The sequence below is a fragment of the Ascaphus truei genome, chromosome 3, assembly GCF_040206685.1.
Source record: "Ascaphus truei isolate aAscTru1 chromosome 3, aAscTru1.hap1, whole genome shotgun sequence".
NCBI classification, from domain to species: Eukaryota; Metazoa; Chordata; class Amphibia; order Anura; family Ascaphidae; genus Ascaphus; species Ascaphus truei.
In genome coordinates this window covers 127,889,527-127,909,025 of record NC_134485.1, presented here as the reverse complement: position 1 = coordinate 127,909,025, position 19,499 = coordinate 127,889,527, and the positions used below count along the sequence as shown (strand labels likewise).

Sequence of the window (19,499 nt, the reverse complement as noted above, 5' to 3'; positions counted from 1 at the left end):
ATTCGCGGCTGAAATTTGTCTGGTTTGCGAGCTTGGGCAAAAGTGTTGTATATTTTTAACCACTGCCTTGTAATGGCCACAGAGTGTATACTTTCACTTAGAATTGTGCTTCCACTTACAATAATGAATATACTTTCCTTTCTCAATTCTTTAGACTCATCGAGAGCTAGTCAAGCTATCAGAAGGCATTGGCTTCAGGATACACATGATCAATAAAACAGCTGTGGCTGCAAAAAAGTTTGGACCCAAGTCATCTAAGAAATATGGTACATAATGAAACGAAAAGGATTTTCTTTGTTTATAATCAAAGCAAGTCTTGTTTTTTTTTTGTTTTTTTTAAATATTATTATTATTATTTTATCGCCAGATATCCTTGTGACCACTCCGAATAGGTTAATTTATTTGCTGAAGCAAGATCCTCCTGGAATAGACCTCTCCAGGTACGCTCTCTCCCTTCTTCTCGCCCCCCCTCCTTTTTTTTTTTCCTGGAAATATTTATTTATTTTTTTAAGCAACAACAAATAATTTTTATCTAATTTCACCTGAATTATGACCCTTTATAAATAACGAATTTGGGAACAATGCAGAATATCAGGGTATATATCCTAAAACATTCTTTATTTTTCATTCAATCCTACTTGGAAGTTGTATTATCGATATGTAGGTTTTTAATGACACACAGATTTATGTTGCGGGACTTCGTTCCTGTTTGACGTCATTGAACCACATGTAATCCAATGTTTTAATGCAGTATATTGCACAACATATACTATATCTTAACCCTTTGTCTGCATTAAATTAGTAAAGCATGTGCTCTGTAGCCATATAAGAAATTATTTTTTGTTTGGTATTGGTTTGTTGGTAAATAATGAACATAGGAAAAGCGATGTTGCTAAATAACGATCAAACATTGCGTTCTTTTATAGTGTTGAATGGTTAGTTGTTGATGAGTCGGACAAGTTGTTTGAAGATGGGAAGATGGGATTCAGGGATCAATTGGCCTCTATATTTGTGGCCTGCACATCCCATCTGGTTAAGAGAGCCATGTTCAGTGCAACGTTTGCTCACGACGTGGAACAATGGTGCAAACTACACCTTGACAGCGCTGTATCAGTGTCTGTTGGTGCAAGGTAAGATTGGGCACTTTTTTTTTTTTTTAACTCAGTCTATTAAAAGTTTTGGGGGGTACAAAAAAGTAGAAAGTGTGGTGGGTGAGAGGGCAGAAGTGCACTTTGTGTTAAGTACTAGAAGATGGATGAATTTTCCACTTAAATCCAAAACGGATTGGCCGGTTGCTTTGAGTTGCGGCCTCAAAAGGGCAGGAATTTTTTTATTTATTTTTTCCCCTATTACGGAAAATGTGTCGGATTCAGTACAGAATAAGAACCTGCAAACAGAATCCGAATCCGAAAAAGTCTGTTGGATTTGATATAAGCGCGTTCCGTGTAGCGGATTTACGTTAAATCCAACACCGGATTCTTTTAAATCCGAGAATTCGAGCCCCACGGAGGGATTTTAAAGAAGCCGCATAGGCTTAAATTGCTGAAATCCAACTTTGGATTTGAGTGTGCGGTTCGGAATTGATCTGCAAAACCTGGGAAAAGCTGCATATCAGACTCGGACATCACTAATAAGTACTTCCATTTTTCTCTTGTTTTATTGCATCATATGCAAGTCCACCATGCTATATCATATCCAAAGGGAGTAAGGAACTATCGCGTAATTTCATGGATGACGGGTTTATTAGAACACTGCTAACAATTTGCTGTCAGTGGTAATAAAAATAAAAAAAACATTGTACTGTGTTTTAAAATAAACTCAAAGTTTGGATCTTGGGAGAAGACTTCCTTTTCAGATGTCCTAGTTTTTATTTAATTTTTTGGGGAAACGCAACAAATCAAAGCACTCGTCAGTGTTTTATTATTGTATATTATTTATTCTCCTGAGAAATTCTGTAATGTCTATTTTATCAGTAGACCGCTTGACTTCCAGTGAGCAAAAATAGCCTTTTTAATGCCCTCAAGAAAAAAAAAACAAAGGAGCAAATATCGCGGGTAACAAAAATATTTTCAAGGCATATCAACAGAAGTTATTATGTTGCATCGTGGCTTTCTCCTAATAAATCTGACCATTTCAGATTGTTCTTTTTTTATTATTATTTTTTTTTAATTATTATTATGCCATACTTTAATATTTTTTTTCTTTACTGTAAAGCAGATTTAAGGAGGACCAGAGATGTATGCTTTTGTGTTTTATTGACAGGAACTCTGCGGCTGACACTGTGGAACAATCACTTTTGTTTGTTGGGTCTGAGACAGGCAAGCTGTTGGCAATGAGAGACCTCATTAAAAAGGTATACAGATTAACTGTTAACATACGTGGTTGCATGTTTGCTTGCAAGTTTACATGCTTTCTTAATAACATTGGTGAAGCAACCAGATTAAAGAATTTTGTAGTCCTTGATGGTCTTTTTATTCTCCACTCCAGGGTTTCAGCCCCCCAGTTCTTGTGTTTGTGCAGTCTATCGATCGGGCTAAAGAGTTGTTTCATGAACTTATTTATGAAGGAATTAATGTGGATGCCATTCATGCAGACAGAACACAGCAACAGGTATACCTTTCTGTATTCAATAGCTTTCTAAGTGTAAGCCAAAATACATTAAATTGTAAGTAACGTAGCAGCAAATATCACCGAATATACAAGATGTACTCATTTGTTTTTTGAAGCTAAACACTGAAGCTATTTTTTATTAATTTATTTATTTTTGCTTGGTTTTTGCCCAGGGGAAATAATTATTTTCACAAATCGGCTCCTTGATATAATGTCGGCCATGTTTAAGAGCCAGCAAATATTGCATGGGCATATTTTACATTGGTATAAAATGTTTGGGAAATGGGAAAAGTAGAGGTGATTTGTGAAAGGAAAAATTAAGAACAAAAACAACATTTTAATCGAAAGTGCCATAGCTACAGCTCATTTCAGAGCAATATTACACCGATATCTTCTCTAGTTGGAAGAGAACCTGGAATCTTTTATGCTGCAGTAGTGTTCTCACACACATACTCTACATCAGGGGTGCACAATGTGGGTGGCCCCTGGGGGGCGTGAGATTTTTCTGGGGGGGGGGGGTGCTGCGTTGCAGAGGCCCCGCAGTCTTAATTAATTTAATTTAAATTAAATGTTGGGGGATCGTGTAAGGCCTCTGCAACTCTAAACTTACTTTGACTCTGCAGGCGTCGGGACTTGTGTCCATGGCAACGCGGCGTCCTGTGACGTCACAAACGTCAAATGACGCTGCGGGTGACGTCACGTCCTTACGGCGTCATTTGATGCCGCATCAAGGTAAAAGGGGATGGGGCGCGCACTGGAGGAGGAAAAGGCAGGGGGCGCAGCAGCAAAAGTTTGCGCTCCCCTGCTCTACATCGTAGTGTGAATGATCTACGGTTGCTTATTATAATAGTGTATTTACTCCTCTCCTCCTCCAATAATGTTGAAACGATAATGCAAGAAGTTGCAGATCCTTCCGGTAATGAGATTATTTTATTTTTATTTTATTTTTAAACGATGACCCGTACAAATGTAGCACTTTTTTTTTATTAATGAAATGGATGTAAATTAATGTTGTCTTATTTTGATTTTAACAGAGGGATAATGTCATACGAAGTTTCAGAGAAGGAAAAATTTGGGTCCTGATTTGTACAGCTCTGCTAGCTAGAGGAATTGATTTCAAAGGTGTAAATATGGTCATCAACTACGACTTCCCAACCAGCGCTGTGGAGTACATACATAGAATAGGTAACGGACAATGCCAGCTTGTTGAATGTACCTGTTAATTGTAGTTGTTGATGGCATGATACATGATACTCTTATCTCCAAACATATATTATTTGATGTAGCTGTATAAGTCTTTGTAAAGCTTTTTAAGTTATTCTTGGCTTTTGAATGCTGTCACACCAGGGTTTTGTTCGGTATATAAAAATATTGTGGCCTACTTTATTGAAAGTAACAATTTTAAGAAACTGGAAATTATATGTATAATTTTTTTATTTAAAATTTTTTTTTTTTAATAGACTGCTTATTTATTTTTGAGCGATTGCATCTTTGAGAAAAAAAAATCACCAGTTCAAAAAGTCTTGAGTGAGTAACTGAATTGTGTTTTTTGTTTTGTTTTTTTTAACAGGGCGTACTGGGAGAGCAGGACACAAGGGGAAGGCGCTGAGCTTCTTTACTGAGGATGATAAACCATTGTTACGCAGGTAAGAGATGTATTGTTTCGTTTTTAGTTATTTTCTTGATCTGTTTTATATTTAACAATTCTAAAGCCTCGCTTTTTAAAGAGGCAATCTCAAGTGATGCGTCTTATTCTTTTTTTAAATTGGATTGAAGCAGGGGTTTCCGGAGCTGAATCCCATTCATTTTAGGTCTTGGGTGGGGGGGGGGGGGGGGCTGTTTCTTGAGATACTTACGTCTTCGTAGGGGTTACCGGTAGCAGCTCCGGCTGGGCTAGCTGAGGTTCTCGTTGTGATGGTAGAGGTCGATTTGGCTGCTCTTAAAGGTTACACTCGCCATTACCTGTCAATATGCTTTATGTATGTACAGTTTATTGTACCAGTTCTATATATGTTATTCTTAAAGTATGTAAAACAGTGATGTACAGCTCTGTTCAAGAGAATGGACCTGCACTGGTTAACGCTCTCTCGCAAAAGGAGCTGTAATCACAACAGAGTTTGGTAATGTACTACTGGGATTAGGCCCATTGTTGAGGAACCAGGGAGAGTTCGACAATCTGCTGAGTGGACTTCTTCTGCAAGAAAGCTGTATCTGTATTGTATGGGCATTGTCCTGTACCTGTTTACATCATGTTAGGCTATGTTAAAGGATAGAAATGACCCTAGTAATCTCATGAACCGGGTCTGGATTTGTGAGCAGAGACCAGGACTATTGTTCCTACCAAGAATGGCTGGCACGTCACTGATTGGGACAGGGGTATAAATACTCCTTCTCCCCAGCCTTAACGGAGTCATTCTGGACTTTGTAAAGGCTGTGTGCTGACAGAGCTCAAAGAGTCAGCAGAAGGGAACCGAGGAGACCCAGTGCAAGGCTCTGAAGCAGCCGGTGAAGCTGTGGTCTGTGTGTGCAATGTTGGCCTGAGCTGTTTGGAGTGCAGCACCGGCTGTCACGCTGTGCTCACCACAAACAAGAGGAGACCCCGGTACTGAGATGGGAGTAGTAACAAACACAAGCCACAGGCACGGGGCCACGTCCTGAGTGTAGGTTTGCCTTGACCGCCGGGTCAGGGATATAGAGATCAGTGTAGTCTTTATACTTGCCGAGTTCAACGTAGGAGATATCCGGAGCGTAGAAGGTACTTTTGCCGATGTGGCGAGTGGCCGAGGTGCAATGCCGAGTTCAGGATTAGAGAGGGGCGAGGAGTCAGAGGTAGCCAAGATCAGGAGCCAGAGGTTGGAGTAGTCAAAACAAGCCGGTTCGGTACACAGAAGATCAAAACTGGAACAAAGCAACCGGACAGGAACAAGGCAGGAACAGCAAGGGTAAACACAGGTAACAAGTATCTATGCTCAGCCAATGGGCCTATGACATTGGTGAGCATATAAAGGCTGGATCAGCCAACCCACATGGGGGGTGGAGCGGGGGCGCGGACTCTGCGGCAGCTGTGATAGGTCCAGGGCTCAACGAGCAGGTGTAGCTGTTTGTACAGCTAAAGAATGTTGACACGGATCTTGGGGGCGTGGTGCACGTGTCACGTGCGAGCGCCACGCACAGGTAGCGTGAGGCGCGATCCGGAGGCGGAGCTTAAAAGTCTGCGGCATCGGATGACGCCATCCTGGTGTGCATGCGCGCTGTGCGCGTCAGGTAAGCAGTGCGATCCGTTGGCAACCCGCGGGTGCGTGGTGGTGCTCGGGAGGATGCGCTGTGCGGTTTCAAGTCCGTAGTCTTTACACGGGCAGGGAATTTAAAACTGCTAGCGGAGAGCAAGACAGTGCTGCCTATATTACTGAGGACAGCGGCGCAAGTTGGGAATACATATCGGGGTAAGCTTCCGGGTGGAGGTCCCCGCACCTAAGACCTTCGGTTGTTACCCCAGTTTGGTGTATGTGTCTGTGTTTTATGTACTGGAGGTTTGTGGAAACTTGTTACTGAACCCTGGTGTAATTGTCCTGGTCTCCTGTGGCAGGATTTTTGTCGTGGCAACGGCGGGATCGTGTAAAGAGTGCTCACCACAAACAGGATGGGACCGCGAGGCTGAGGTGGGGATGTTGGAATACACCGACCTCCAACTGCGAGACTGCGTCCGGAGTACAGAGCAAGGTCATGTAGCTGGGTCAGGATAGGAGAGATCAGAATGGTTGTATATACTCGCTGTGGTCAGGGATTGGAGAAGTCGGATAGTCGTTGTGCGGTGCCGGGGTCCAGGAGTAGAGATGGTAGAAGTCCAATAGCAAGCCAGGGTCAGAGAGGCGGAGCTCCAGATGCAAACCGAGGTCAAAACAGGAACAGGATACGCAAGACAAGACAGCAGCAAGGCAGCAGGGTGTTTGAGGCAAACACAAGTACTTAAACAGGGTTTATGCTCAGCCAGTTTGCAGTAGGGCTTGCTGAGTATTAAAGGAAGAGGCAGCCAATTGTGGGGCAGCACACAGCTGCAGAGTAATGAATGAAACCCGCCCCTAGACATATTCAGTCCACTGATACGCAGGGACGGAGAGAAGTGCAGGCCAAGGGTAATTGGAGAGGGAGTTAACCCCTCATGTGCCCAAGGTAGTGCGGCGCTTGCGCGTGGTGCACCTTACCCATGAGGTCACGGGGGCAGAGCCTGAGTGAGATCCATGCGGTGTTCTCCAGCCTGGTAGAGCGGCGCGTCAGCTGCTTTGTCATGGGACGCGTCGTGGGGCCTAAGCGCGGGACGAGCGGTGTCCCCCAACCTGCTAACGCCGCACGCGTCACCTGTCCCGTCACGGGGGCGGGACCGACAGACAATCCTCACAGATCGCTAGGCTCAGCAGCGATGTTCATCCGGGAATATCTGTCCTGAGTATGGTCTCAATTTTGAAAACCATAGAAATGAGTTACAAATACTCCAATGCTCGGACACACACCCTATACCATTCCCTGTAGTTTAGTCGACAAACATACGAGACTAGGAGGATGTCGGCCAAATATCGGTCTTGGACCAAGAACCGTATCGCACTCTGATGTGAAGTGTGAAATAACCACCGAGAACCACAATAAGAAACAGTTGGTCACGGACCTGTTGGTCTACGAGGCCAGGCGCTCAGTGGTTGGAGCTGAGGCACTGGGCAGCCCTGAGATGGTTGTCGGCCCTTCTGAACTACCAGAATTGTCCACTCGAGGGATGAGGCGGTGAAGGCTCCAGCGGTGCTACCACCAGTGGAAATGGGTATGCCGGTGGACGTTAGGCGTGTCCTGGAGGACCTGGGAAGCGATGCCAGCTCTGCTGAGCGAGTTGCCGTGCTCCAACTTTTGACCAGCCGGGCACCTTCCTGATCGTCCTCGAAGTCGGGAGTCCCTGGCCAGTCTAGCACCCCGACTCGCCTATGAGAGCTTTGCCAAGTTTTCCGAGGATACCGTTGACATTGACGGTCCTTAGAGAACCATTGCAAGATGCACCAACTACCGCAGCATGACTGGGTCAAAAACCTAGTCCCGCAGCTGTGCGGCAAAGCAGCCGTGTTACACCAAGAGATGGACCGAAGGATGCGAAGGACTACCCGGTTGTAAAGGAGGTTCTCTTGGCCAGATATGCCATTACGCCAGAGACCTACTGGGCCCAGTTCAAAGCTCTGAACAAAGGGTGCCAGGACAGGCACCGCAAATTTGTCCTGGCCTGAGCACCAGTCTAAAGGGTGGATCGACAGGTGTGAGGTGACCACCTTTAAGACCCCTTAAACTGATGGTCGGGAGTGGGTTACAAACCGTAAGCCGTCCAGCGTCAAGCAAGCAGCCGCCTTAGCAGATGACGTTGTGACCGCCCGACCCCAGCTCCATAGACGGCCCCTGGGGCCCCTTATCCCCACAGTGCCTTTCTGGCCCGACAGCCAAACCGGCGAAAGCTCGTGGTGGCCAGCCACAGTGTCTACCAGCTCGCCGGCAACCACAGAGTTCACCCATGAACGGTGGTGTTTTTTTGGGTGTAACAAGTCTGGGCACATGAAACGGGACTGGTTGCAGGGGCCGGGCAACGTATCCCAGCGGCCTGGTCCATCACCTGGATAGGCAGTCCTGGCGACCCAGCACCATCCCCTGTGTTCCCGATGCTGATTGCAGAGACACAAGTGACCAACCCTCTTCTCCCAGCTGGAGCAGCACCCCAGGTCGCCACAGCAACAGTAGGTCTTGATCCCACAGACGCCAGGATCAAGCACCTAAGACCATTAGGGACTGGATAATCACCGATATGCTCAACTTGGCACTGCTGTCACTCTCTAGTTTGGCCTGATATGGTCAATCCAGAGAACCTTCTACCCAGGAAAGGGATGAGGGTGAACCGGACGGATGGCAGCAAATATAGATGGCCGCGTTCTCCTGGAGTGGGACGCAGGTCAAGGCATCTGCGAAGTTGGCATTTTGCCCGCATTAGATACCGCATCATTTTTGGCAACAACTTGGGTTGGCTCCGATGCAGCTACGAGGAGGACTATGCGACGGCTGTAGCCGCGGTGACTTTGAGCCAGAGTCGCCGGGATCCTGACCCAGCATCAGGTTTCGTTCAGGCTCCCTACCCTAAACCCATCACCCCCAGGACCATGGAGCCTATATTCATGGACGTTTCAGAGGATGTTGACCAGGTAATACGGGGACTAATATCACACGTGACTAGGGCCGGAGCAGAGTCGGGCGTTCTGGGTTGCCATGCAGACAGATCCGAACTTGGCGGGCATGAGGAAGTGTGCTGCTGAACCGTCCTCCGACCGTGGACTCTTAAACTGGGAACAAGCCCCGATAGCACCAGACAGACCATGGACGACCAAGTGTCAGTTTGTGGTACCCAGTACGTACCGGGCACATTTGGTGCGCTTAGCGCATGCGATCCCGCTAACAGGGAACCAGGGGTGTTACCTGTACGAGAGCGAGGCTGACCCAGAATTTTTACTGCCCGGGGGTTTCACAGGAGGCATTGGCATTGTGCCGCACCTGTAATACCTGCCAGTGAGTAGAGCGGCAAGGCACCCCCAAGGGTGCTACCTGTGATCGGGCCTCTGATTTCCAGTAGGCCGGGGAAAAGGTATATTCCAAATTCTCTGGGCTGCGTGCGGGATGACCCCTCTCCTCCCGGCCCCCTACTATCCTCAAACCAACGGACTGCGAGCGTTTCAATGGCACCTTGAAACAAATGCTGCGGCCTTTGTGGAGGCCAAAGGAGGAGACTGGGAAGCACACATGCAGCACCTACTGTTCGCTCGACCTGTTCCGGGAGGGATGGGAGTGGGAGACCACAACGGATGTGACGGTGCTCCAGTATGTGGTGGAGTGCAGGGATCAGTTGTCCAATCTGATGGGGTTAGCACAGGCTAACCTCACGGAAGCTCCAACCAGGCAGAAATGTCCATAGCGGAGAGTTTATCCTGCGGCAGCAGGTGCTTGTTTTAAAGCTAACTCGCCAGAACAAGCTCCGGGCTGCGTGGTCCGGACCATACCCGGTAATCCGATGCATGAATGAGTCAAACTATGTGGTAGCTCTGCATCAGGAGTTAAGCCAGGTCCCAAGTGGCAGCCACGGCGTGCGCTATGGTGTGCGCACCGTACACAAGGCACAGCCCTCTATGGGGAAGGCCCCAGTCGTCGTGTGCGTGCGTGCGTGCGCACACAGGCAGCGATGTGCGACCGCCCTGGCCAAAAAACAAGATTTTTGGCGTGGCGGCGGTTCAGCCAATGAGGGCGAACCAGCCAAGTGATATTTTAGGCATCGTGGGCATTTTCCCACTGGCATATGGTTCATCTACATAGACTTACTAGCCAGTCTTGGTTTAGCCACAGAATGAAAAGAGGAACTGCCATGCGCTCCAGGGTATAGGAAAAGAATATATATATAAAACATGGGGTCCCACAATTGGAGAAGGGGCAAAAATGGAGGGAGTGAGCACTGAATATCCAGAGTCCAGACCAAAGAGGTGAGGTGGGGAAGAAAACCAATTCAAGTCCTCTAATCCCACTTAAAACACCCTCTGCTGTCCTCCTTAGGACTAAATTATGGGCAAAGTGCAGCTGGCTTGACAGAAGCAGAGATAAGCTATGCGGCTAGAGCTGCAGAAGAAAAAACACCATCTGCTTGTACTCACATATGCCACATAGAGCTGTGCTGCGTGCTGGAACGGCTCTCACTCGCAGAGATGAAATCTCCCCTTTCAGTAACGGGCTGGGCTGATCTGCCTCACAAACACACCGCACCGGGCTCCTGCTGCATTCCTCCCCCACGCACAAATGCTCCATAGGGAACTCCATCTGACAGCCAGAAAAGCTCTTACTCGTGAGCTACACCTGCACACTGCATCCACTGCTCCGCATCACTCCACACCAGGGTTCCTGCTGCCGATCTCCCACAGCGTCAGGTCACACTGCACGTCTGCACACCTGTGGTTTAGGCAACTCCCTGACTCCTTGACAAAGACCACTAGTTAGTTGAAACGCGTAGGGGGTACTTTTATTGTTCACCTATGTTGCAATAAATTCTTTTTTCACTTTATTCAATTTTTTGAGACCAGCGTTTATTATTCATTCAGTTGGGATCCTGTTTGGCTAAGGAGTGCCCTGAAGACTGTTTTTTTTTCTCTATGAATTTAGCCACAACATGGCACTATTTGAGCTCTGTGCTTCATCCCAGTTTTTTAGCTTCATTTTGACACTTATTCTAGTTCACTGCACGAGTGTTACACTGCGCCGGCTTATTTCATTTTACCATTGCCATCTTATTTTAATTATCTTCATTAAAAGTTAGAATTTTCCCATGTCTGCACCTATAACACAATTCTTTTGGTTGGCCTGTGACTCATCACAGTCCCTCCTTTTTAGTTCCTGCTCTTAAAGGTTAATCCCGCCATTACCCCTACCTGTCAATATGATGTAGTTATGTATGTACAGTTTATTGTACCAGTTCTATATGATGTTCTTAAAGTATGTAAAACAGTTGGTTACAAATCTGTTAAAGAGGGTGCACCTACAGTGGTTCTTGCTCTCTTGCAAAAGGAGCTGTAATCTAGGCCTGAATATTGATGGGATTAGGCCCATTGTTGAGGAACCAGGGAGAGGTTTACCACCTGCTGAGTGGACGTGTTCTGCAAGAAAGCTGTAAGTCTTGGGGTCTGTATCTGTATTGACCTGTATCCTGTGGACTATGTTAAAGGATCAGAATGACCAAATTTGGGCTTTCTGGCCCACCTTCAACCCCAGTAATCTCATCCATCGGCTTTGGGGCCGTGTGCAGAGAGCAGGCCTATTGTTCCTACACAGACTGGCTTGCATCTCCCTGATTGGGATAGCGGGATAAAGACTCCTCCCCAGCCTCAACTGAGTCATTCTGGACCTGATGGCCTTTTGTGAAGGGTGTGTGCTGAAAGAGCTAACAAAGTCCGTAGAAGGGAACCGAGGAGACACAGTGCAGGGTTGTGGAGCTGTGGTCTGTGTGTGCAATGTCTGCCTGAGCTGTTTGGAGTGAAACAACGGCAGGGAATTTAAAACTGCTGGCTAACGGAGAGCAAGGAAGTGCTGCCCATACTACCTAGGACAGCGGCGCAAGTTGGAACGCATATTGGGGTAAACTTCCGTACAGAGGTCCCTGCACTTAGGATTTTAGGTTGTTCCCCCAGTTTGGGGGGGGGTTTATGTACTGAAGGTTTGTGGAAACGTTTTCCAATAAATTCACCTTTCAATTCTGCATTTATGTCTAGTGCAGGGGTGCGCAAAGGTTTTTTGTTGCGCTTCCCACTGTCTGCCGGCTCTAGAGCTCGCCCCCCCTCCCCAGTGACCTGGCGTCAAATGACGCCGAGGGTCACGTGACCTCGCAGCCTCATTTGACGTGTGTTTCAATGCCGACGCTCACGTCACATGACCCCGCGGCGGCATTTGATGCCGTGTTGTCATGGCGACGTGACGAAGTTGGCTGAATCCCGGTAAGTTGAGGTTGCAGAGACCTTGCACGGTCCCCTGGCATTTAATTTAAATGCCTTGGGGAAGAGTGTGGCGCCTGTGCAACTGCCCGCCCCCCCCCAGAAAAATCCCATGTCCCCAGTTTGCGCACCGCTGGTCTAGTGTACTGATCCCTGGTGTAATTGCCCTGGTCTCCCGTGACACTCGTAATGGCGGCTTTCAAGGCTCCCACGCCACACGGGCCGATAAGAAGCCATGATCTCATCCCTTGCGGCTTCCTATTGGCCCGCGTGCCCAAGATCTTTAAACGGCAGAGATACCAGCACCCCGTACGGATGCAAGTATCTCGGGAGGCAGGGTTGTCCCTGGAACTGAAATGGCTTCTGCTCTGGAGACCCCTTGCTTAAATCGTATTTTTTTTTTTAAACCCATAGCTTGGACTGCTCCTTTAAAGCCATGAGCACCTGTGTCATCAGATCACTGCCATATTTATTGTTTCTCTTTTTCCTGCATGTATGTAATACATTTACATAATTGTTTTGATAGAAATGGATACAGTTACGATTAACCTTATTTGTTTACAGTGTAGCCAGTGTTATACAGCAAGCAGGATGCCCTGTGCCGGACTATATCAAACACTTTCGCAAATTACAAAGGTGAGTTTATAGATTGCAAATTGACATCGTACATCAGTATTAAAGTGAAACTCTGAGGGTTTTTTTGAGCTGTATTTATCGATGTTCAGCACACCTTCACCCCTACTGTTTTGTTTAAAAGAATTCAGTATTGAGTGTTATTTAAATATCTGGGTTTCACATTTTACACAATAGTAAAGCATGACCCCACATCCTTGGTATACCATAAATGACATTACTAAGTTCAAAGCAATGACTACTGTACATTGTGCTGCTTCATATTCTGACAATTGCCTCATTTAGAGTAACAAAAAATAGCAACTGCTTATGAGGCTGTTTAAAAATATATATATATATATATATATATATATATGTTAATGCAAATTCTAATGTAGTTATCCCAGCAAAGGACTAGTGGAGAAAAGAGCTAATTAAATATACAACATTGTATTGTAATATCACCATGGGCTTAAATAAGAAAGGCTAAGGTAGATAGAGGCCTTAACGTTTGTTGAGGACCGTGGTTTAGTTAAATATTATTTCTTCTGGGGTAGACTGCAACACACAAAAAAATGCATTGTATTTTATGTTGCCAGTATCTGATTGTGTTTTTGCTGTAATTCTATGTATAAATTTTGTTTCCAGCAAACAGAAGAAGAGGATGATAAAGAACCCTCTAAAAAGACAACAAATCCGTACGACTCCAAAGTACATTTTGGAAAAAGCCAAAAGAAAAAAGTATGTATCTATTTTTAACACTATCGGTTTCATTGGGATTTCTTTTCCTATGTTAGGCTGCGCTTATAGTGCCGGCTACGGCTACAGTCTCCCGTCTCCCGTCTCCGTAGCCCAAGCGAAAGTTGTAATTTGAGTTTGGGAGACGTCTCTAGCTACAAGGGGAGTGACGGAAGGCAGAGAGGCGGGGACAAGAGCAAGGGGGAAGGCTGAAATGGAGAGGAGTTGTAATTTCTGTTTGTATGCTGAGCATACAGTACTTTTACTTTAAATTACGGGAGAATTTACTATTTTAAAGTTGTTCATATAATGTGACACACACAGACACAGACACACACACACACAATCAGAGCCGCCAACAGAAATCATGGGGCCCAGGACAAATGAAAGGAGCAGGGTCCCTCCCCCCCCAACCCATAGCGCACCTACCACGGAAAAACAAATTTTAGCGCACAACATTTATGTGACCCCCCCAATACATATAAAAATACACCCCCATCCCCCCGATACATATAAAAATACACCCCCAATAATAAAACGCTGCACCCGGTGCCGGGTCTCTCGGCAGCGCTGGAAGTCAGCTGGGCTAAGCCTCCTCGCCGGCGTGAGAGGGAGGCCCGGCGCTCGCATGAGCAGCCATTTTGGGACTGAGGTGCCTGCAGCGCAGCAGAGCCGGCAGCAACTGCTGTGACCTGCAGCTGGGCTCTGCCACCGCCAGCCCCCGCAGTCCCGCCACCCACAGGCCCCCCGCAGTTCCGCAGGCCCCCCACAGTCCCGCCAGCTGCCGGGCCCCCACCACCGCAGCCCCTCCAGCCGCCGGGCCACCGTCAGCCACAGGCCCCCCCCACCCCCCATCGCCAGACTCCACCAAACCACCCCCCCCCCACCACACCGCCCCCCCCCTTCCCACCACACCGCCCTTCCCTTCAGCCATCGGCCCAACCTGAGATAATCCCCAAGGTAAATATCCAAGGAAACAGTCTGTCCACTCTAGGGTGACTCCCACAGCTGTCTAGCTAAATAAGAAAATATATGGAGCAGGAAAAAGACCTTCTGGAGATACGGGGTAAGAGCCACTTGCAGACCCGCTTCCCATGTGGGGCCAGCGGCCGCAGATGCAGCAGCCCACGGATAGAGCTCACGGTGGTCCGTCCCCTCTGTTGCTCCCGGTCGTTGTGTTCCCTGAAGGGGTGAATGACGCACTTCCTGCGCGACCGCGATCCGAAGGTAAACAAGAATGAAGATGATCGATGTCAGCGCTGCTCCGTTAGATGACAGACTCACCAGGTAGGTAAAATCAATTTATTAAATCTACATAAAACGGATACTGAAACACAACAAAAAAGACCTCCTCCCACGCGTTTCGGCCGAGTTCGCCCTTTCTCAAGGAGTATATATATATTATACTCCTTGAGAAAGGGCGAACTCGCCCGAAACGTGTGGGAGGAGGTCTTTTTTGTTGTGTTTCAGTATCTGTTTTATGTAGATTTAATAAATTGATTTTACCTACCTGGTGAGTCTGTCATCTAACGGAGCAGCGCTGACATCGATCATCTTCATTCTTTTTAATCCCCAAGGTAAGCCTGATTTTTATATGTATTGGGGGGTGTATTTTATATATGTATTGGGGGGGGGAGTGGGGTATAGTTGTAGATGTATTGGGGGGGTGGGATTTATTTTTATATGTATTGGAGGGGTGGGGTGTTTTTTTTATATGTATTGGGGGGTTAATTAAAAGTTACGCGCTAAAAAAAAATATTTCCGTGGTAGGTGCGCTATGGGTTGGGGGAGGCGGGGGCTGCTCCTTTCTTTTGTCCTGGGCCCAATGATTTCTGTTGGCGGCCCTGATCTCTCACACCCACACTCTCACACCCACACTCTCACTCACCCACACTCTCACTCACCCACACTCTCACTCACCCACACTCTCACTCACCCACACTCTCTCACCCACACTCTCACACACCCACACTCTCACACACCCACACTCTCACACACCCACACTCTCACACACCCACACTCTCACACACCCACACTCTCTCACACCCACACTCTCTCACACCCACACTCTCTCTCACCCACACTCTCACACACCCACACTCTCACACCCCCACACTCTCACACACCCACACACACACTCCCCCCACACACACACAATCCCCCCTCCCCCCCCCCCCACACACACACACAATCCCTCCCACACGCACAATCCCTCCCACACGCACAATCCCTCCCACACACACAAACACACACACACACAATCGCACACACACACACACACACACACAATCCCACATACACACACAATCCCACACACACACAATCCCACACACACACAATCCCACACACACACACAATCCCACACACACACACACAATCCCACACACACACACAATCCCACACACACACACACAATCCCACACACACACACAATCCCACACACACACACAATCCCACACACACACACAATCCCACACACACACACAATCCCACACACACACACAATCCCACACACACACACACACTCCCACACACACACACACAATCCCCCCCCCCACACACACACACAATCTCACACACACACACACACACACAATCTCACACACACACACACACACACACACACACACACACACAATCCCCCCCCACACACACACAATCCCCCCCCACACACACACAATCCCACACACACACAATCTCACACACACACACACACACACAATCCCCCCCCACACACACACTCACACAATCCCCCCCCCCCCTCTCCCTGCACTCACACACAGACACATTCCCCCTCTCCCTGCATCAGAAGCTATCTGATTGGTTACAGCCTGTCACATGAGGAGACCGTCTCTCAAAAAATCAAATAATACTGGCTACCAAATTTCTAGTCGCTCCGTCGCCGTCGCGTCCACTATAAGCACCTACATAAGCAACCATGCATTTGTTTTGTGGCGACGTCGCCGTCGCGTCGCTGGCACTATAAGCGCAGCCTTAGTATGTATATCTTTATTTTGATAGCACCATCTATGTACATAGCGCTTCACAGCAGAAATACACGTGACATAATAATATAACAGATAATGGGAATAAGCGCTTGAGACATAAAAGTAACATTAGGAAAAATGAGTCCCTGCCCCGAAGAAGAGCTTACAATCTTAGTAGAACATTGTATGCTCACACAATGCTGACTGTGTACATAATGTATTTACAGGCTTTTTTTTTAATGTCTAATGCACAGGCGGGTAATTGTATTGTATTTTTAATTATATAATTGCCAACTGTGTACATAGCGATTCATAAATTTGGTTCTGCCACTTAAAAGCCTTTTTATATATATATATATACATATATACATATATACATATATACATATATACATATATACATATATACATACATACATACACATATATACATACATACACATATATACATACATACACATATATACATATATATTACAAGTAGACCATTGCAACTTACTAAAACTCTAAGCAGTCGTAAAGTTCACATGTAAATTGGAATCATAATAACTTTATTTAATATAAAACTTTTCTCCCAGTGGAACTCAAAGCGCTTCACAATTACAGAACAGGCATACCCTGTATTAACGTACGCAATGGGGCCAGAGCATGTATGTAAAACGAAAATGTACTTAAAGTGAAGCACTACCTTTTCCCCACTTATCGATGCATGTACTGTACTGCAATAGTCATATACGTGCATAACTGATGTAAATAACTCATTTGTAACAGGCTCTATAGTCTCCCCGCTTGCGCACAGCTTCAGTACAGGTAGGGAGCCGGTATTGCTGTTCAGGACGTGCTGATAGGCGTATACGCGAGCTGCCGTTTGACTATTGGGCGATATGTCCTTACTTGCGAGTGTCCTTTAACCAGGGTATGTCTGTATAGTGTGCAATACACAGCACATAGGATTTTTACAGACACAGTCCCTGCCCAGATGAGTTTACAATCTGTTTTTGGTGCCTGAGGCACAGGGAGATAGTGACTTGCCCAAGGTCACAAGGATTTGAACCAGGCTCAGTGTCATTGGTTACAGAGTCGGTGTCTTTACTCACTGAGCTGCTCCTTCAGTACCCCAGAAATCAGCTATTTTAGAAGCTGTAGTTTTTATTCCAGTGTGTAACCAAATCACCAATTTACCAACATTGGAATAACATTTATACCAACAAAATTGCTTTGGTGACTTGCTTACACCGTTCTCCGCTGATACTAGTGTAGTTGAAAGCGTGGGGTTTTTTTTTTGTTTTTTTTAACAAATTTAAATAAAATATTTAAAAGGCAAGCATGCTTTGTATTTAGAAATCTTTTATTTCCTTTTTGGAACGTTTAGGGTATTTTATAATCTCTGCAATTCAACCCTAATGATGCATCCAATGTTATAAATGATGATACAGCTTAGCCCCGTTATAGCGCGGTCCTCGGGGGCCACCCGCGACCACCGCGTTATAAACGGTGTCGCGGGAAAAAAATGGCCGCAAAAAAAAAAAATTTTGTGGTGGTGGTTCCGTGTCCGCCGGAGGGGAAAAGCTGAGAACTCTCCCAGCGTTCCCAGACCCGGTGGGGCAGCGGCAACAGCGGCAACAGCACACAGCACTTACCCGGCATCTGGCAGCTCTTCTCCCTGTCTCTGCTTCCTGCTTCTGCTTCCGTCTTGCGAGAGCAAGCTCCCTTAAAGAGACAGTGTGTCTGTGTGTGTGTGTGTATTTGACTGTGTGTGTCAGTGTGTCGTGTGTATGCAGTGTGCTGTGAGTGTATGGTGTGTGCTGTGTGTGTGCAGTGTGCTGTGAGTGTGTGTGCAGTGTGCTGTGAGTGTGTTGCAGTGTGCTGTGAGTGTATGTAATGTATGTAAATTCGGGGTCCACGCTCAAACCGCATTATAAGCGGACCCTCGTTATAGCGGATCGCGCTATAACGTGGTTGAGCTGTATATGTCAAAGATGGCTGATACACCAGGAGCAGTAATTCATGATTGGTGACTACTGACTGCAACTATTGTGTCACGTATGCCTTCAAAACAATTCAATTTTAAGGAGACAAACGTAGCGCTGTTTTAAGAAATATTGGCAAGTTGCTGGAAACGTAGCTGTATTGATTTTGTTGTTTTCTCTCAACAGAAATATTATTAAAAAGAATCTGAAAGAGAAGAAAAATGTCGCTGTGCCAGAAAGAAGCCAGAAGCAGGCAGCACCAGAAAGCTGAGATTTCTGACATCTGGAATACTTGAGGGAATACGCTCATCCAAAACTTCTTAACAGCTCTAATCCACAAGATTGCTGTTTGGTATCAGGAACATCTGAAACATTGCTTGGGACATGAAATGTTTCTGCAATTAATCTGAATGGGTGGAACACATATACAGTTAGACTGCAGATGCAGCTTTCTGTTGCATACAGCATTTTGTTCAATAATATGTGATGTTGCTTAAATTCTGGTTCTTCTAAACATTTGTATCACAAGATACACGAATGTTTGTATAATAAAGGGTTGTATTATATATATTTCATGCTTGCACTCAATATCAAGCCAGCTTACAGTATTAAGTCCGTTTTTGAAGAGCTTACAATCCTTTTTTATTTTTATATTTTTTTGTTGGTTTAAGGCTCAAATAGATAATTGTTTGCACAAATTTACTCCCACTTTCCATACTTTTTTTTTTTTTATGTTGTTGCAAGAATTAGAAATGCTAAAGAACATCGTTACTTACATAAGTTGCAGATGCTTCCTGGCACTGCCTAAAAAAGCATTACATGTTTTATACAATGTGTATACAGATCAAGCAGACTTACTGTTTTTCGGCACAAGGGCAAGCCCCTGGCCTATGACCGTGCCTGCACTGGTGCCAGAGGCTTATCGCTGCGGGGCGATCCAATCTGGAAGCATGGACCCCCCCCCGTAGTGCAATCACGGCAAGACTATCTCCCAAGCCACGACTTTAAGCTTTTTCAGGTGCAGTGCCAGACATTAATTCTTGCTACAT

The 19,499-nt window shown here is 46.2% G+C and overlaps 1 protein-coding gene across 1 annotated transcript in view; it reads left to right on the top strand.

The window, feature by feature from the left end:
* Positions 1–19,020, top strand: part of DDX52 (DExD-box helicase 52) — a 29,279-nt gene extending 10,259 nt beyond the window's left edge. The window contains exons 6-15 of the mRNA XM_075589526.1: positions 155–266; positions 368–440; positions 927–1,130; positions 2,263–2,353; positions 2,488–2,610; positions 3,645–3,795; positions 4,181–4,256; positions 12,708–12,779; positions 13,404–13,496; positions 18,637–19,020. Of these exons, the coding sequence (XP_075445641.1) occupies positions 155–266; positions 368–440; positions 927–1,130; positions 2,263–2,353; positions 2,488–2,610; positions 3,645–3,795; positions 4,181–4,256; positions 12,708–12,779; positions 13,404–13,496; positions 18,637–18,721 (1,080 nt within the window). The 3' untranslated portion in view covers positions 18,722–19,020. The remainder of the gene's footprint in view (positions 1–154; positions 267–367; positions 441–926; positions 1,131–2,262; positions 2,354–2,487; positions 2,611–3,644; positions 3,796–4,180; positions 4,257–12,707; positions 12,780–13,403; positions 13,497–18,636) is intronic.
* The last annotated feature ends 479 nt before the right edge of the window (positions 19,021–19,499 follow it).